General features: G+C 54.7%; 3 protein-coding genes across 4 annotated transcripts; 1 reads left to right on the top strand and 2 right to left on the bottom strand.

The window, feature by feature from the left end:
- Positions 1–54: 54 nt before the first annotated feature.
- Positions 55–9,021, bottom strand: SCAMP2 (secretory carrier membrane protein 2). The gene is made up of 9 exons (XM_085233664.1): positions 8,884–9,021; positions 5,980–6,060; positions 5,278–5,367; positions 4,484–4,601; positions 3,760–3,888; positions 3,086–3,245; positions 2,491–2,592; positions 1,096–1,213; positions 55–712 (listed from the first exon to the last, which is right to left on the bottom strand). Exons 1-9 carry the CDS (start codon positions 8,938–8,940, stop codon positions 566–568), a joined length of 1,002 nt encoding a protein of 333 aa, XP_085089790.1. The 5' UTR covers positions 8,941–9,021; the 3' UTR covers positions 55–565.
- Positions 9,022–9,029: 8 nt separating this feature from the next.
- Positions 9,030–11,939, top strand: MPI (mannose phosphate isomerase). Of its 2 annotated transcripts, XM_085233663.1 has the most exons (9): positions 9,030–9,171; positions 9,257–9,384; positions 9,473–9,673; positions 9,750–9,891; positions 9,975–10,157; positions 10,264–10,437; positions 10,508–10,716; positions 11,269–11,528; positions 11,764–11,939. In XM_085233663.1, the coding sequence occupies exons 1-8, from the start codon at positions 9,156–9,158 to the stop codon at positions 11,485–11,487; spliced, it is 1,272 nt and encodes a 423-aa protein (XP_085089789.1). In that variant the 5' UTR covers positions 9,030–9,155; the 3' UTR covers positions 11,488–11,528; positions 11,764–11,939. The 2 variants fall into 2 exon arrangements, with proteins under 2 accessions (XP_085089789.1, XP_085089787.1); XM_085233661.1 differs by having other exon boundaries at positions 11,269–11,939.
- A 171-nt stretch (positions 11,940–12,110) lies between these two features.
- FAM219B (family with sequence similarity 219 member B) lies at positions 12,111–14,699 on the bottom strand. The gene is made up of 6 exons (XM_085233665.1): positions 14,569–14,699; positions 14,319–14,409; positions 14,144–14,234; positions 13,631–13,708; positions 13,275–13,323; positions 12,111–13,026 (listed from the first exon to the last, which is right to left on the bottom strand). Exons 1-6 carry the CDS (start codon positions 14,641–14,643, stop codon positions 12,871–12,873), a joined length of 540 nt encoding a protein of 179 aa, XP_085089791.1. The 5' UTR covers positions 14,644–14,699; the 3' UTR covers positions 12,111–12,870.
- Positions 14,700–14,754: the final 55 nt, after the last annotated feature.

The raw sequence follows: 14,754 nt of genomic DNA, 5'->3' as shown, positions 1-14,754 counted from the left end.
CCCACCTGCTCCCAGGTTTTCCCTCGTGCCACATCACTCAGGCTGTGGAGCAGGTAAAGAGGTCAAAATGCAGCATCGTGTTAAGTGTAGTAAACCAGAGGTACAGTTTTCTGCTCGTAAAATTAACAACGAACTACATGCAAGTTACAAAATCCATCCTCCCTCCCCTCCCCCCCAAAAAAAAAAACAAACAGCAGATGAAATCAAGTTGTTCATAGCACAGGCCGATAGAAAAGAAAGTCAAATCGAAATAAATCGAAATTCCTGCTTCTCACCTCCCTGCTACAGACTGGGTGAGAGGAGGAAGAGACAAACGCTCTGTGTGGCCTGGCCAGAGATAGATATTTGCTTTGGAGAACATCTCCCCCTCTCCCCATGTCCTTGAGCAAAGCAGGGAAACTAACTGTCACAAACCGAGGCCAGCTGAAGCTAAAATGCAGATCTCTTCTCATTGGAGTCGGCATCACAGAGCTAACATGGTACCCACGAAAAGTGCATCGTTAGAAAATGAAGGTTGGGGCGACAATGGAAGGGGAAGCGAGGCAGAGGTGGCCCTTGGGGAGGGCTAATTGCCCCGGAAAGCATTGCGTGCAGCTGAGGAGGCAGCCCCGGCCGCCGCGTTCTGGAAGCTCCTGTTGGTGAGGATGCCTTGGGAAAACTCTTCCTGAGCCCTTTGGAAGCTGGCTCCTGTGCGCCGATACAGGGAATGCACCTGGGAAACAGAGCAAGAGAAAAAACATCAGCCTGCAGGTGTAAGGAATGCACACAGAGTCTTCTGACGCTCGCACTTCTGGTGTGTGAGCTTGAGTTTGAAGAAGGTGAAGCCTGGGAGCTTGCTGGCCACCTCCTCTGGATTGTTAATGTCACGTCTTGCTGCAGCATCTGCTCCTCCTGTCCCCTTCCCAGAGCGGCCACTTGCTCACCCGTGAGTCTAAGCAGTTCAGCGCTGACACAGAAAGCACCACCAGCACCATTTTGGGAGTGCTCTGACTCCATCTTCAGGAAAACGCTGATCCCCAGCCCAAAAGATGAGAGGTGATAACCCCACAAGCATATATCCGAGCCACAGGGACTCTGCAGCTCCAAACCACTCACCTGCTTGAGGAGGAAGAGCGAGAGAACTGCACAGAGCGTGAAGAACCCTGCCACCACCATCATGATGATGGCCACAGCCACGTTCCCACGCAGCTCTGACAGCGCCGCAATCCAGCCACTGGAAGAGAGAGTGGGGTGAGCACGGTGTGTTACGGCTCTGTACCCAGCAGCACCCCATTTTCAGGCAGCAAGCAGGTGCTGTAAGAAATCACGACAGTCCAAACACCTCAAAACGTAGCTAAGTGGCATCAAGAGAGGCTGGTATGGCTGAGAACTGGATGGCAGATCCGGAGCCCAGAGCTACGTGTCATGGTGACAGCTCTCCAAGTGACAGGAAGAGGAGAAAGAAGAGGGAACGAAGTGAAAGGCTGCAAAAAAAGCTCTCCTGTGACAAGTGCCAGCTCCTAAGACGACTCTGGGAGATCTCAGTGCTTGGCTGCGGGTCAAAACACCAAGCTGCCTCACTCAGAACATCCTCTTGTAGTGCTACAGGAAAGAAGCTCTCCAGCTGAGCAAGCGAACAGGCCATGGGCCAGCAGGAGGCTGGAGACCCAACAGGACGGTTTGGCTCACTCGATGTGCTGTGCAACTCCTTGTGCATGAAAAGCAGAAATGCAACACCATGCACTGCAGCTAAAAATAAATCTGCTGTCTGGCTCGAGGAGACGGAGCTGAAAGTTCAACGCATGCTCTCCAACGCTGGACTAAAAATGGAGTGCCCCCTCCCAGTCCCCCATGACTAATGGGTGGGGGGGAGCACGAGGACAGCTCTGCCCGTGAGCTGTTCTGCAGGCAGCGGGCAAAAATAGAGAGCACTTTCACTGCACTCATCTCCTAAAGGCTCTCCCTCGGGGGAAAAACCACTGGCTGTTAACCTTTTCTCTGTTCCTCACTGCAGGAACGCGAGAATCTGATCTGCAGCCATCGCAGCGAGGTGAAAAGAAATCCTCTGCTTTTGTTGTGGTGAGGGGAGGGACAATTTGGGGGCTTAGATTACTGCAGCAACAAGAAAGGGTGAGAGGTTCCTCACCCCTGTGCTACAGTCCCCAGAGAAGGGAGGAAGCCTTCCCTACAACCAGGGAAGGCTCTATTTAGAGACACGATCAGTGCAACAAAGGGATGGGAAACGCTTAGGAAAAGAATTGCAGAGTAGGACTGGGAGATTCCACACACTCCTTTAAGGCTGTGGCAGCAGCAGAAGCGTGTGTGCCTTCACTGGGACTAAGAGAGGATGAGCAGAGGAGACAGACACACCAGCTGAGACCTGCCAACACTGTGTGCCAGGCGAGAGACACGGGAGAAGGAACAGACAGCTGTCAGCAAGAGAGCAGCACCGGGCCCCCATAGCTCCTGACACCAGGGCAGGGCTGCACCAGCATGCTCAGCTGAGCTTACCTGTCTCCCCAGCCAGGGATGCCAACAGCCTGGATGACGTAGATTGCTATTTGGCAGAAGAAGACGAAAAAGAAGACGAAGAAGCTGAAGGAGCTGTCAGACCTGCAGGAGAGACAGCAGCAGGAGTGAAACTCAAAGACATAATTCCTGGACAGATTCCCTCCTCTGAGAAGAGGGAACATTTTCAGTGATGAACCTCCTGCTAAAGGAAGGTGGTTTCAGAAGGAACTTGTGCAGTGACAAGACTTCAAATACATCCACTGCATATTGCAGCACCAACACGGCCCAGGGGGAGATGGGGTGAAGACAGCTTCCTTAACAGGCACGGCACGCTCAACAAATGACTGCACCAAACAGTTTTCTTAATAAAATTAGGACCCTATGTTAGCTAGGCCTGGTTTCACAATAAAAAAGGATCACTATGATCAAGTTCCATCAGATATTTCTAATATATTTAGGCACAAGTGGGTTTGATCTGTTCAAGAATGCAAAGAGCTGGAAAAATCCTGCAGGCAATATCGTATTGGAACAGATCAAACCAAAGCTCCTCCCACTACAAGCTCTATTCCCCATCACAGAGGAAAACAGTACTTGCCTGAAAGCCTTGTAGATCGGTCGGTACCAGCAGAGAAAGGCACAAGGGGTGAATAAAACAAACCACAGGATTGAGAGACCGAAGTCTACTCCTTTTTCTGTGTGAACCGTGAACCACGCCAAGCAAGCGAGCAGATTTAGGAGCAGAGTAACTGAATGCACTGGTCAGGATGGAAGAGAGAAGTATCAGTCAATTCCCAGGAAACTCAAATCTCCGCAAGCATCTCTCACTGGACACACGAAGCTCTGCCAAAGTTCCCTTTGGCCACCTCATTTCCTTTCCCTCACTGGAAGGAAAACAGGGCTCAACCTAAGCACCTCATCTGACCCTGCTGCTTACAAAGCATTCTTAAATCTTTGCAGAGCATCACAACTGATCACAAACGCAGCTGAGAGTGTTTTGCACCTGACCCCCCAAATGCACCACCCACCATCTCTCTGAGCCTCACGCTGTGAAGTCTCTGTTAAACAACTACCAAAATTCTGTGACAAATGAGCTATTCCCAAAGCAAAAACTCGACCTGCTGACCTTGACGTGTCTTCATAGACAAGGAAGAGAGGCATTATTTTACCTGTACAGACAACACCTGCAGCATTTAGTGCAGAGCAAAGTTCAGCACTTGATTCAGAATCTCCATTGGAAGAATTTTTATGGCAGTTCAGGTCATTACTCACGCATCCACAAGTAATAAAGCATCTTGCATATCCGCTGGTAGTCAGCTGGGATGTCTGCAGAAAAATCCTGATAAAAGCACGGCTTGATTGGACACTTCCTGGGAAGGGGTGGCCAGTTGTTCTGTCTTGCTGTGGAAGGGACAAAAGAACAGTTCTTTGCTTGCTCTTCTCTGGTCAGAAGAGCCGTTGGCATGACTTCATTTGTAAGCTGCACTCATATCTACTGACATCAACACCCTGAGGGTTCAGTGGGTAACTGGGTTTGAGCAGGGATGCATTAACCCCACTGGCAGCAGCGAGATAGAGCAGCCTAGAGTTGAAAGCTTTCCTCTGTGGGAGGCAGAGTTTCTGTGTGACGGCCAAAAAACCATCATGAGCACTTGGGACTACGAGTCCAGGCTCAATCATTCAGGGTTAGGGGAAAACACTGTTTTACTCTGATTAAGATAGCATCGAGACTGATAAAAAGCCAGAGCTGGACTCCAGTAACTCATCTCAGAGCTCATTTCCTGCCCAGCCCTTCAGTAGACAGTTACACTATAAGCCATGGATGGACAGCTGCAGCCCCAGAGGGCTGCCACAGCCATGAAAAGCTAGAGACAAAGAGAGGCATTCCTTTGGACGGGCCAAAGCCACTTCTACCAGCAGCCAAGCTGATAAACCAAGCAGCACAGGCATCCCCAGGCATCACGTAGCTGCAGACAAGGCAGGAAGCACTACTCACGATTAATGCTGGCTGCATTGTTCTGCAATTCCCTTTCCTTCTTCTCCAGCTCAGCTGCTTTCCTCTCTAGTTCTGCCTGCTGCTGAAGCAGCCCGGCCTGTGCTGCTGCAGCCACAGCCTGAAGAAGGCAGAATGAAAGTAAGTCCCTCAGCCCTTCCCCACCCAAGACAGTGGCAATGCCAACTGCCAGCACATCAGATGCCAAACTGGAAGTGAAACACAAATTCAAAGGAGGTCAGTTTGAAAACTGGGTGCCTGTAGAACATCCTAGGCTGGCTTCCTGCCTTACATGCTGGAGGACTAAGACTAAAATTGACACAGGACTCAGTCCAGTGGTTCCCTTCCTAACCTACCGGAAAAAAGGGTGGGAGGAGTCCTCAAGAGACTCCATTTCATCCCCTTTCAGCAAAGCTATGCTTTCCTTGCAGCTGCTTCTACTTTCCAGCTAGCTCTGTTGCTCTGAGTGCCAGCCAATACCTCATCTGCAAGGCACACACCCTCTTACCAATGCCTGTAAGACAGCAGATCCCCCTGCCTACGGGCTCCCATCAAAGTCTTGCCTCGATCTCCTTTCACTACATGTTGCTTTTCTGGTCTAACATGGATTTTCCCAGATACAACTTTTGCAAGCTTCACACCCACCCTTACCTTTTCCATCCCTCAAAGATGGGGTGGCTCCCCAGGAGACCCTCTGACCTCACTGTGCACAGCTGAACAAAACCCAGTGGCATTATTCTGCCCCAGCAGAGCTATCCCCACGTCTCCAACTCATAGAGGAGCTCCTTCTCCCATACCTGTGGGGTGGGCTCCACAGATGTCTGCAGGACAGCAGGCTGTGAGTGGCCAGAGGGCTGCGTGGCTGGCGCCGTCCGCGCTGCATTTGTCTGAAAGCAAAGAGCAAGAAGGGAACAACGTCACACACTGCTTCTTTAAGCAAAGGACAGCTCAGACTTCAGCACTGCTACAACAAACTGGAGGCAATTCTATGCTCTCAAAAATGTGTTCCTTCCTCAACACCCCAGGGATGTGGCACCCAAGGATTGTGGGCATCGGGCAAAAGAGAAAGCAGGTGGGATTCTGAGCAGCTGTTTAAATCACAAGTACTATTTTTATCCCTGTCTCCTGCTCTCCTTTTCCCCATCTCAGCGACCAGAAAACAAGATCGAAGCTCTTGCAGTGATCCATTGGTGCTATCAAGTGTGGCAGCTCAGCTCCCAGTGCAGAGACCGAATAAATATTGATGATGCCACAACACATCTTCCTCTTCACACAGCTTTACTGGGAGAAACAGTTCCAGAGGAACACGGAGCTCCAGCAAGGAGTTTCAGTGCTCCCTGGCTTGCAGCCTGCCACGCATACAACGTCCCTGGGGAAATCAGCTGTGAATGCCTTTTTTTTTTTTTTTTTTTTTTCCCCCCATTTAAGCTGCACCTACCAAGGGACCCTTTAGATTGCTGAAACCAACGCCAAGATACCCAGTGCAAACACACACGTACCAGCTGGGAGCTCTCAGAAAAGGGGTTGAATTCATCCAAGCCGCTCTGGCTGGCATTTGTGAGCTGTGTCACCGAGGGATCCTGAAGGAAGAGAGCAAAGCCAAACGAGCATCAGGCACAAGGCTCCACAAACTCAACCACCACCCGCTCTGCCCACCTCCCAGCCCTCTGCTAACTGGGAACAGGGCTGCTAGGTGATATTCGTGGCCTGCGATGCCTTTAGTGGGGTGAAGACAGACACTGGCTTGCTGGGATGAGTACCGAATCCAGAAGACAGCATCCCTGCAGGCAGCCTGCCTGACTCAGCAGCCGGGTGAGCCGAGGACACCAGCCCAGAACATTTCTGGTCCTCCAGCTCTCCCAGCTGGAGGCAGCTCACACGGTTCTGTGACAGTGCTGTCCCTTGGGCACACAGAGATATATGCTCCTAGTAGCCAGGAAGCAAATCTGAAGAACTACAATATTTTTATTTGTACTCAAAGCAGCTCCTACTCGAAAGTACCTCCCTCTCCTCATCTGCAAAGCACACAGCATTTTACGAACCTTGATTTCCGTAAACAGATTATTTTTAATAGACAGATTTTGACCTCAGCAGCACTCCTATCACGATAATTACGGAAGTGAGGCCCTTTGTGAGCTCAGAAACCCAGCTGCCTGGTTGAACAGCCTGTCAATATGGGTGTAGCCAAAGAAAACTAAAAGAAGCCATTTTTTATTCCTCCTTCCGCCAACAACTCACATCTTGAGCTCAGGCAGTTCCGTGGTTAACGGGGCAAGAAGCATTTGAGGCTGAGACTGAGCAAGAGTGTACAATTCCAGCGTGCAGAGGCCAACTGAGCCCACGTGTTGTGGAAAAGTCCTCAGGTTCTTTTCAGCACAGAGATCCCCTGGGCTTTAAGTGTTGCCTCCTACCAGGTGAGAGGTGCAGAGGGTGGTTAATGAGTAATGCTGCTGGGCACACTGCTTAGCACACCATTACGTCTCTGTGCCCACACTGTAGCTTCAGCTTAGGGCAGGCAAGTGCTCAGCCCAGCTGAGATCCAGCGGGCTGCATGAGGAAAAGAAACCTTCATAAAAGCGCAGGAATAAGAAAGGAAAAGCTGCACACCATTGGAAGAGAATCATTAAACTGAAGGAAAAGCAACTGGGAATGAGGAAATGCACTGGGACAACTAGGCATGTGTTTTTTCTTTCCATCCCTTGTTTCCAGAGGGAAGGGAAGCCCTGCAGTTAATTTGATAGTGGCACTGCTATCAGAAAGGCCAGGAGACCAGCACTGTTCCCAGTAACACCAATGGGAAGAATGCTATCATTCCACTTAGCCACTGCTTGATATTCAATGATCTCTCATCTTCCGGCACAGCTTTAACTTAAGTACTTAATTAGCTTAACTGCCTGCCACTACACAAGTGTGCCTAAACGACATACAAGAAGCAGAGCCCTTGCAGTGTTTGGACACACGTCAGCGTGCCCTGAGCTTCTACAAACCACGCACATATCACAGGTTATTTCCAGCAGCTGCAAACTCACAGACTGCTGGTCCTCTGGAAATGAACTCAAGGTTGATCCTTCACGCTGCAAAACACAGAAAGTGTGGCTCCAACTGATCACTGAGATACTTTGCAGGCTGCTACCCATGCAGCAAGGCACCTGGCTGTCCTCCTTCAGGGAAGCAACCATGCTCTTCTCAGCTCTGGACGTCACATGCTTTTCCTTCCTGATGAGTAATTGCTTGTTGGACTCCTGCAAATCTCCTCAACCTGTTTCCTGTTCCAAGAGCTTGGGGGAAGCCTGTAACCTGAAGGCACTCACCCAGCTGGGCTGAGCCTGCCTCAGAGACACACTGTCAGTTATAGGACCGACCTACAGTGCCAGCAGATCCCCTGCTGCCCCTCTCACCACAGCCCCCACTATCTGTATAGACTCATGGTGGCAATTATCATCGTTTCAGGTTCCCAAGTGTGGAATAATTCTCCATTTGAAATGAATTGTGTTAATAGAAAAGTTTGAAAGAATCGTAGAATTGTTTTGAACTGGAAGGGACCCTTAAAGGCCATCTGGTGCAACTCCGCCACAATGACCAGGGACACCCACAGCTCAATGAGGTGCTCAGGTCCAGCCTGATTCCTCAAATTCTGTCTTGACAAAGAACTGCTGTAGCAAGGTACGTGCTGCAGTACTTCGAGACAACAATCGGTGCGAGGAAGGATGCTCCTCTGCTTCCTTCCATTCTCACAGAGTAAGGGAATGCAAAGACTGAGCACAAAGTGAGAGAGCTCACCTGGAACACCACGGGGTTGCTGAAATAACACAACAATTGCCCAAAAAAGAGCCCACTGTGCCTGTGTTCAACCCACGGAGCTACTCCTTATCTGCTCTCACAGCCTCGCAGAACACCCCAGCAGGAAGGGTCCCACAGGGACCCCTGAGCCCGTTCCTGGTTCCACACAGACCCACCCGAACCCAACCCTGTGTCTGAGAGGCGCCCAAGTGCTGCTGGAGCTCTGCGCTGAGAGTCGGACAAACCCCAAACAGCCGCAGCACAGGCTCCCGCTGGGCCGTACCGACCCCAGGGAAAGGCCATGGGCCCCCACGCCAGTAACAATGAGAAGCTCTCAGCCCCCACAGCCCCCGGAAAGGCCGAGGCCCGGACGAGGCAGGCCCCGGGTCACAAATAGCGCCGGACCCCACGAGCGCGGCCCCGGGGGGCGCCGGACACTGCCGCGATGCGCACCCCCCCCCAGTTCCGCCCCCTCCGCTCCGATTGGCTGCAACCGGCGGGAGCGGCGCCGCCATTGGACGGCGCGGTTTCACTCAGCGCCACGTCTCGCCGGCCGCGAGGGGAGGGGAAGGGAGCGGAGCGAGGAGGAAGAGAGGGAAGAGGAGAGCGGGCCCGGAGCGCACCTGGAAAGGGTTCACGTCCACCGGATCGGCGAACGGGTTGGTGTCGAAACTCGACATGTAGACGGTGCCGGCCGGGCGTCGCCGCTCCGCTCCGCGCTGCCGCCCTCCGCCGTTTCTCCACCGCTTCCGGGAACGCCAGCGCGCCTGCGCCGAGCGCCACGTGACCTCAGCGTGCGTCGACTGTGTGACGTCACGACGCTACAGGAGGGGGCGGGGCGTGCTGTGAGCGGCCCTGCGGGCGGCGCTCCGGGGCGAACGCGTCGGCAGCGCACATGGCGGAGCCGCGAGGTGAGCGCCGGGCGGGGCGTCCCCGGGGGGGCGGACACGCGTGGCGGCAGCAGCGGCGGTGACAGGCGTCCCCCCTGTCCCACAGTGTTCCCGTTGCGCTGCCCGGTGAGGAACTACGCCTGGGGGCAGCACGGGCTGCGTAGCGCCGTGGCACAGCTGGTGGCCAGCGGGGAGCCGGCGGCAAGCATCGAGCCCGAGCGGCCCTACGCCGAGGTGAGGCCGTCCCCCAGTCCCTGTGTCCCGCCGTCCCCGTGTCCCGCCGTTCCTCCGCGGCTGACCGGGCCGTAACGCTATCCCCCAGCTATGGATGGGCGCCCATCCCAGCGGTGACGCCGAGGTGTTGGATGGCCGTGACCCTCCGCAGACGTTGGGCTCCTGGCTGACCGAACACCCCGCCTGCCTGGGCCCCAAGGTGTGCGATGCCTTTGGCGGCCGCCTGCCCTTCCTCTTCAAGGTGCTGTCCGTCCGCACCGCCCTCTCCATCCAGGCTCACCCCAACAAGGTAAGCACGCCCCAACTTGTATCCACGGTGATGCCGCCACCGCCCGGCCATGGGGACATCCCTGTGTCACCCCTAGGAGCTGGCAGCCAAGCTGCACGCCCAGTTCCCCCAGCACTACCCGGATACCAACCACAAACCCGAGATGGCCATCGCGCTCACTCCCTTCGAGGGGCTGTGTGGCTTCCGGCCTGTGGAGGAGATCGCTGCCTTCCTGCGGGGTAAGCCCTGCTGGGTGGAGAGGAGGGATGCAGGGTGCCCATCCCGGTGGCCTTGCAGTGCCTCTGACTGGCCCCCACCGCAGCCGTCCCCGAGCTGCGGGTGCTGGTGGGTGAGGTGGCAGCTGAGCAGTTGGAGCGCAGTGCCAGCCATGATCCCCGCGGCGTCTCGGCCGCCCTGCGTGTCTGCTTCACCTGCCTGATGAAGAGCGAGAAAGAGACCTTCAGCCAGCAGCTCAGCCTGCTGGTGGAGAGGATTTCCCAACAAGGTGGGCAAAATTCCCACCTGTAGGATGGTGGAACCCCAATCTGTGGGGAGGATCCGAGCTCCATTTGGGTGGGCTCCCACTAACCCCAGGCGTGCTCCTCTTGCAGCGGCCAAAGGGCAGGACACATCTGCAAGCAATGGGGACCTGCTGCTGCGCCTGCACGCTCAGTTCCCCGGAGATATCGGCTGCTTCTCCATCTACTTCCTCAACGTGGTGAGGCTGGAGCCCGGCGAGGCCATGTTCCTGGCGGCCAACGAGCCCCATGCCTACCTGCAGGGAGGTGAGCTCAGGGATGGGCACACGGCACAGGGTCCATCCCACCACTGTGCAGTGACATCCCTCCCCCACAGACTGTGTGGAGTGCATGGCGTGCTCAGACAACACGGTGCGTGCTGGCCTCACCCCCAAATTCATTGATGTGCTCACGCTCTGTGAGATGCTCAACTACACGCCAGCACCCAGCAGCTCCAAGATTTTCCCAGCTGTGCAGAGCCCTCTGGACCCCTGCGTCTTCATCTATGACCCACCCGTGCCTGACTTCACGCTGATGAGGATAGAGGTGAGCTGGGTGTGTTTTTAGGATCCTCAGAGCTGCTCCCACAGGGCAGGGAAATCCCAAAGCTGCTCAGCTGATCTCATGGTGGCCTAGTGCTAGGTTTTCTTCCTGAATGAGTTTTGGCTGTTGGGAACATTAGCTTTCCCACTTCCTGACTGTGCTCCTTACTCTTTGCATGATAGGATGGGTTGGGTTGGGTTAGAAGGACCTTAAAGACCATCTCAAACCAATCCTCTGCCCCTTCATTAGCCCACGTTCCCAGCACTCCACCCAGCATGGCTCTGAGCACCTCCAGGGATCCTATCCACAATTTCTCTGAGCACCTTGATGTTGCCTAAACTTGGGGTTTCTCAGTGTGGGTTTGCTGGAGGATGGCGACCAGCCCCTCTCCATTCCATGTTCTTCCTGAAGCTCGCTCAGCTTCTTGAGCAGCTTTGGCTGTAGGGACAGGGAGGAAGGAGTCGTGGGTCTGCAGAAAGAGTGGGGAAGGGGAATGAGTGCCTTTAGTCCCAAAGAGAAGGAAAGCTGCAGGAGATCCGCACCGTTCTGTTGCAGATTCCCTCCTCGATCAAGCTCTACCTCATCTCTGCACTGGACTCTGCCAGTATCCTGCTGGTGATCCAAGGTACGGCCATGGGCACCTCTACAGCTGCTGCATCTGAAATGACCCTGCGCCGGGGCTCCGTGATCTTCATCTCTGCCAACGAGAGCATCTCCATGCACCTGTCCTCATCTGAGGGGATGCTGCTTTTCCGAGCCTGCTGCCTGCTCTGAGCAGGATCCCCAGCATCCCCGCACGCCAGATAGAAACCAAAGTAAGCTTGATCAGTAGCTCAGAAGTCACCCCAGAAGTGAAACTCAAAGCAACCTGCATCCAGTTTCTAGAAGCAACTCACACTCCTCTGCTTTCTGAACCAGCTCTTTGGGGCTGAGACACTCGTGTCCCCATAGTGTCACAGCCCCCAGGGCCAGTCCTTACCAATGCTGCTAACACCATCTGACAATTATTTATGTTTTGTTTGGTGTTCTGGGTTTGTTGGGTTCTTCTAGGAACCGCTGCTTACACCTGCAAATGTGATGCTGAGGCTTCCACCGGGAGGAAGGAGATTTGGGATCAGCTGGGGGCTGGATGTCCCATTGTCCAACTGCCAATGGAGTGGCTTCATGTGGCAGTGGGGTCTGGAGGTCCTCAGGTGACCGGTGCTATGAATAAAGTGGTGACTGTGTCCTCAGCCTTGTGTGTGGAGCTGGAGGAGGCAGCACATCCACTGCTGGCTCCCCCAGCCCCAAATGGGGGCTCCAGGGGGAATGTGGTGGTGAGGGAGGTGGCAGGGCTGATGGACATCAGCATCCATAGGGAAACAGGATGGATCTGGGAAGGGAGCAGCAAGACACGCTTTTGAGTAACAAGATCAGTTTACTGAGTGCTTTCTCCAACAAGGAGTATACAAAAAATTCTCAATTCCTTACACATAGATTATTTAAATAAGGTTTGTTTTTAAGAAGCTGATTGTCCTCTACAGAACAGCAGGACCATGATTTAAGGCAGCTTATAAAACCTGCACCAGGCAGAACTTTCCTGCCCTGAATCCATGCCCAAATGGGCTGAGCTGCACTGATGACTGGGAAGTGTCCCCAGGGGAGAACACATCATAAATAAAACACAGAGGCCATTGGCCCCTTTTTGTATCTAACAAGAAAAACACATCTATCCCAAGAAAAAGCAAGCAGCCCTTTGGGCACCTTCCTGCCCTGCACAGCTGGACAGCTGGCAGCATGAGAAAGATGCACAGACAAAAGGAAAAATGTAACGATAGTTTGGGGAGCTGCTCCAAATTTGACCTTTTTGCATAATGAACAGATTTAGGAGGGCCGTGTCAAGCAGTGTCCTTGTAGAGGTGGGGTCATGGTTTTGGGGCACTCTGGAAGCGTAGTGTCTGAGCTGTTCAAGGCTGTTCAAGGGGACTGGTGCGAGTCCCCTCCTTACCCTGGTGACAAATGACACCCATGTGGCCATATGTCACTGAGCCACCCGTGTGATATTGCTCTGTACAAGAAGTGGTTTGGGACTGGCTGGGTGCTGTAACGTAGTGAGTTCTTGAGATGCCACCAAGCACGGAACGTGGTGGCTTTTGAGGTGTCCCATGTAAGCAGCACCTACTGGATCACACAGGAGAGAGAATCCCCAAAGCAGCATGGGCAAGAGGAGGTGGTGGGTTTGGGGGGGATGAGGTCCAGGTCCTCATCATCTGGGACCTCATCCAGGTGGTACCCATCCTGCAGGAGCTGCCGGCTCAGGTCCTGGTTCACCTGCTGGAAGGGAGAGAGAAGATGGGGCTGATTAATGCTCCCTGTTAATGTCACTGGTGTTCTGGTTAATGCTGCGGTGGGTGTGACAGCAGGGGACAGACCAGCAGGCTTTAGTTAGCCTCAAGAATAAGCAGCAGCTTGTTCTAACTGTGATTAGAAATGAAGGCAAAGTGCTGAGCCCTGAGGGGAAAATGGGGTAAGGGACTCCAGCAGGAACTGCATGAGGGGCTGGGAGCCAAACCTGGACTTGCCTCAGCGGAGGAGTAGCCAGAGGAGCCCCTCGATTCCAGCTCCCCGTCACTAGGATGAAAAGATGGTGTCAGAGTGAGTGCTGCAAGCTCCCTCAGCAGCCAGACAAGGGAACCTCCGAAAAGCCCCAGGGGAATTGAGGAGTTTATTTGCTAAATTTTGGTCAGAGGTGTTTTGCTGCCAGGAGGTGCCCAGCCCAATCATGGATACACCTTTATTCTCTCCAAGCAGCAAGGCAAATCAGCTTCCAGAACAATGAGGTTTACAGGCTAGTCCTCTGCAAATCCCACCCCAGGGCATTCATCCAGCATGCTGACCCTCTAAAAACACCTACCTGGAATGAGCACGGGATGCTCACCTGTCTGAGTCCAGGGACACCAGGCTTTCATCTGCTGTCTGGCTGAGTGCCACGTAGCCCTTGTGAAACTTCACTGACCTGCAAGTGCATGAGGACACGGCTGCAAGGTGATGGGCAGCAGCAGCAGGAATCCATGTCCCCAACACACAGCATGTCCTATCCTTGCGGCATCCCCACAGCACGCCCATCCTCACAGCACCACCATCCTCAACCCTGCAGCATCCCCAACCACGCAGCATTCCTATCTTCGCAGCATCCCTATCCCCATCCCTGCAGCATCCCCAACCTTGCATCATTCCCATCCACATCCTCGCAGCACCCCCTTCCTCACAGCATCCCCATCTTCATCCTCACAGCACCCCAGCCTTGCAGCATCTTCATTCTAACCCTTGCAGTACCTCCATCCTTCCAGCATCCTCAGCCCCATCCCCACAGCATTCCCCCCCCAGCCCACTCCCAAAGCACTCCCACACATAGATAACCCCCACATTTACGTTACAGAAGAGCTCTGACCTTTTGGCTGTCGGTTTGGTTGGGGGCCTACCGGGCCCCCCCAGCAGCCCGTGCCGCCGCAGTGCCGCCCTGGCCAGCTCCCGCTGCCTCTCTGCAACCGAGGGGAGGGTGAGGGCTGAGAGTCCCATTGGGGTGTCAATTCCTCACACGAGGCCCCACTGGGGCTCACACTTACGCAGCGCGGCGGGGGCCCGGCTGAGGGTGTAGGGCCCGCTCCTCGTGGCCCCTCCGCCTCGCTGGCCCGCCCTCCTGTCACTGCGAGGCGACTGCGGAGGGAAAGCAGCACAGTGAGCCCCGCGCCGCAGCGCCACAGCCGGCCCTGTGACCACACCCCGATTCCAGGGCCCGTACAGCCCCACCCGGCCCTGCCTCTCCAGCCCCCCAGTCCAAATTGCCCTATCACACCCCCAAGCCCGGCCCCTCACCGCCTCTCCCCGCCCCCCGCCCGCTCGGCCCGCAGCGGCCGCAGCCCCGGGCCCGCCGCCGCCGCCCGTCGCCATGGCCGCGCGTCGCCACGCCCCTCCGCCAATAGCAGCGCTCTTCGCTCCGCCCCTCCACCAATGGCAGAGAGCGGAGAAGAGAGCAACCAATGAGGAGCGGGGGGGGGGGGG

Source organism: Meleagris gallopavo, chromosome 12 (genome assembly GCF_905368555.1).
Source record: "Meleagris gallopavo chromosome 12, MGAL_WU_HG_1.1, whole genome shotgun sequence".
In the NCBI taxonomy this organism is placed as follows: domain Eukaryota; kingdom Metazoa; phylum Chordata; class Aves; order Galliformes; family Phasianidae; genus Meleagris; species Meleagris gallopavo.
This window is presented reverse-complemented; position numbering and strand designations above follow the sequence as displayed.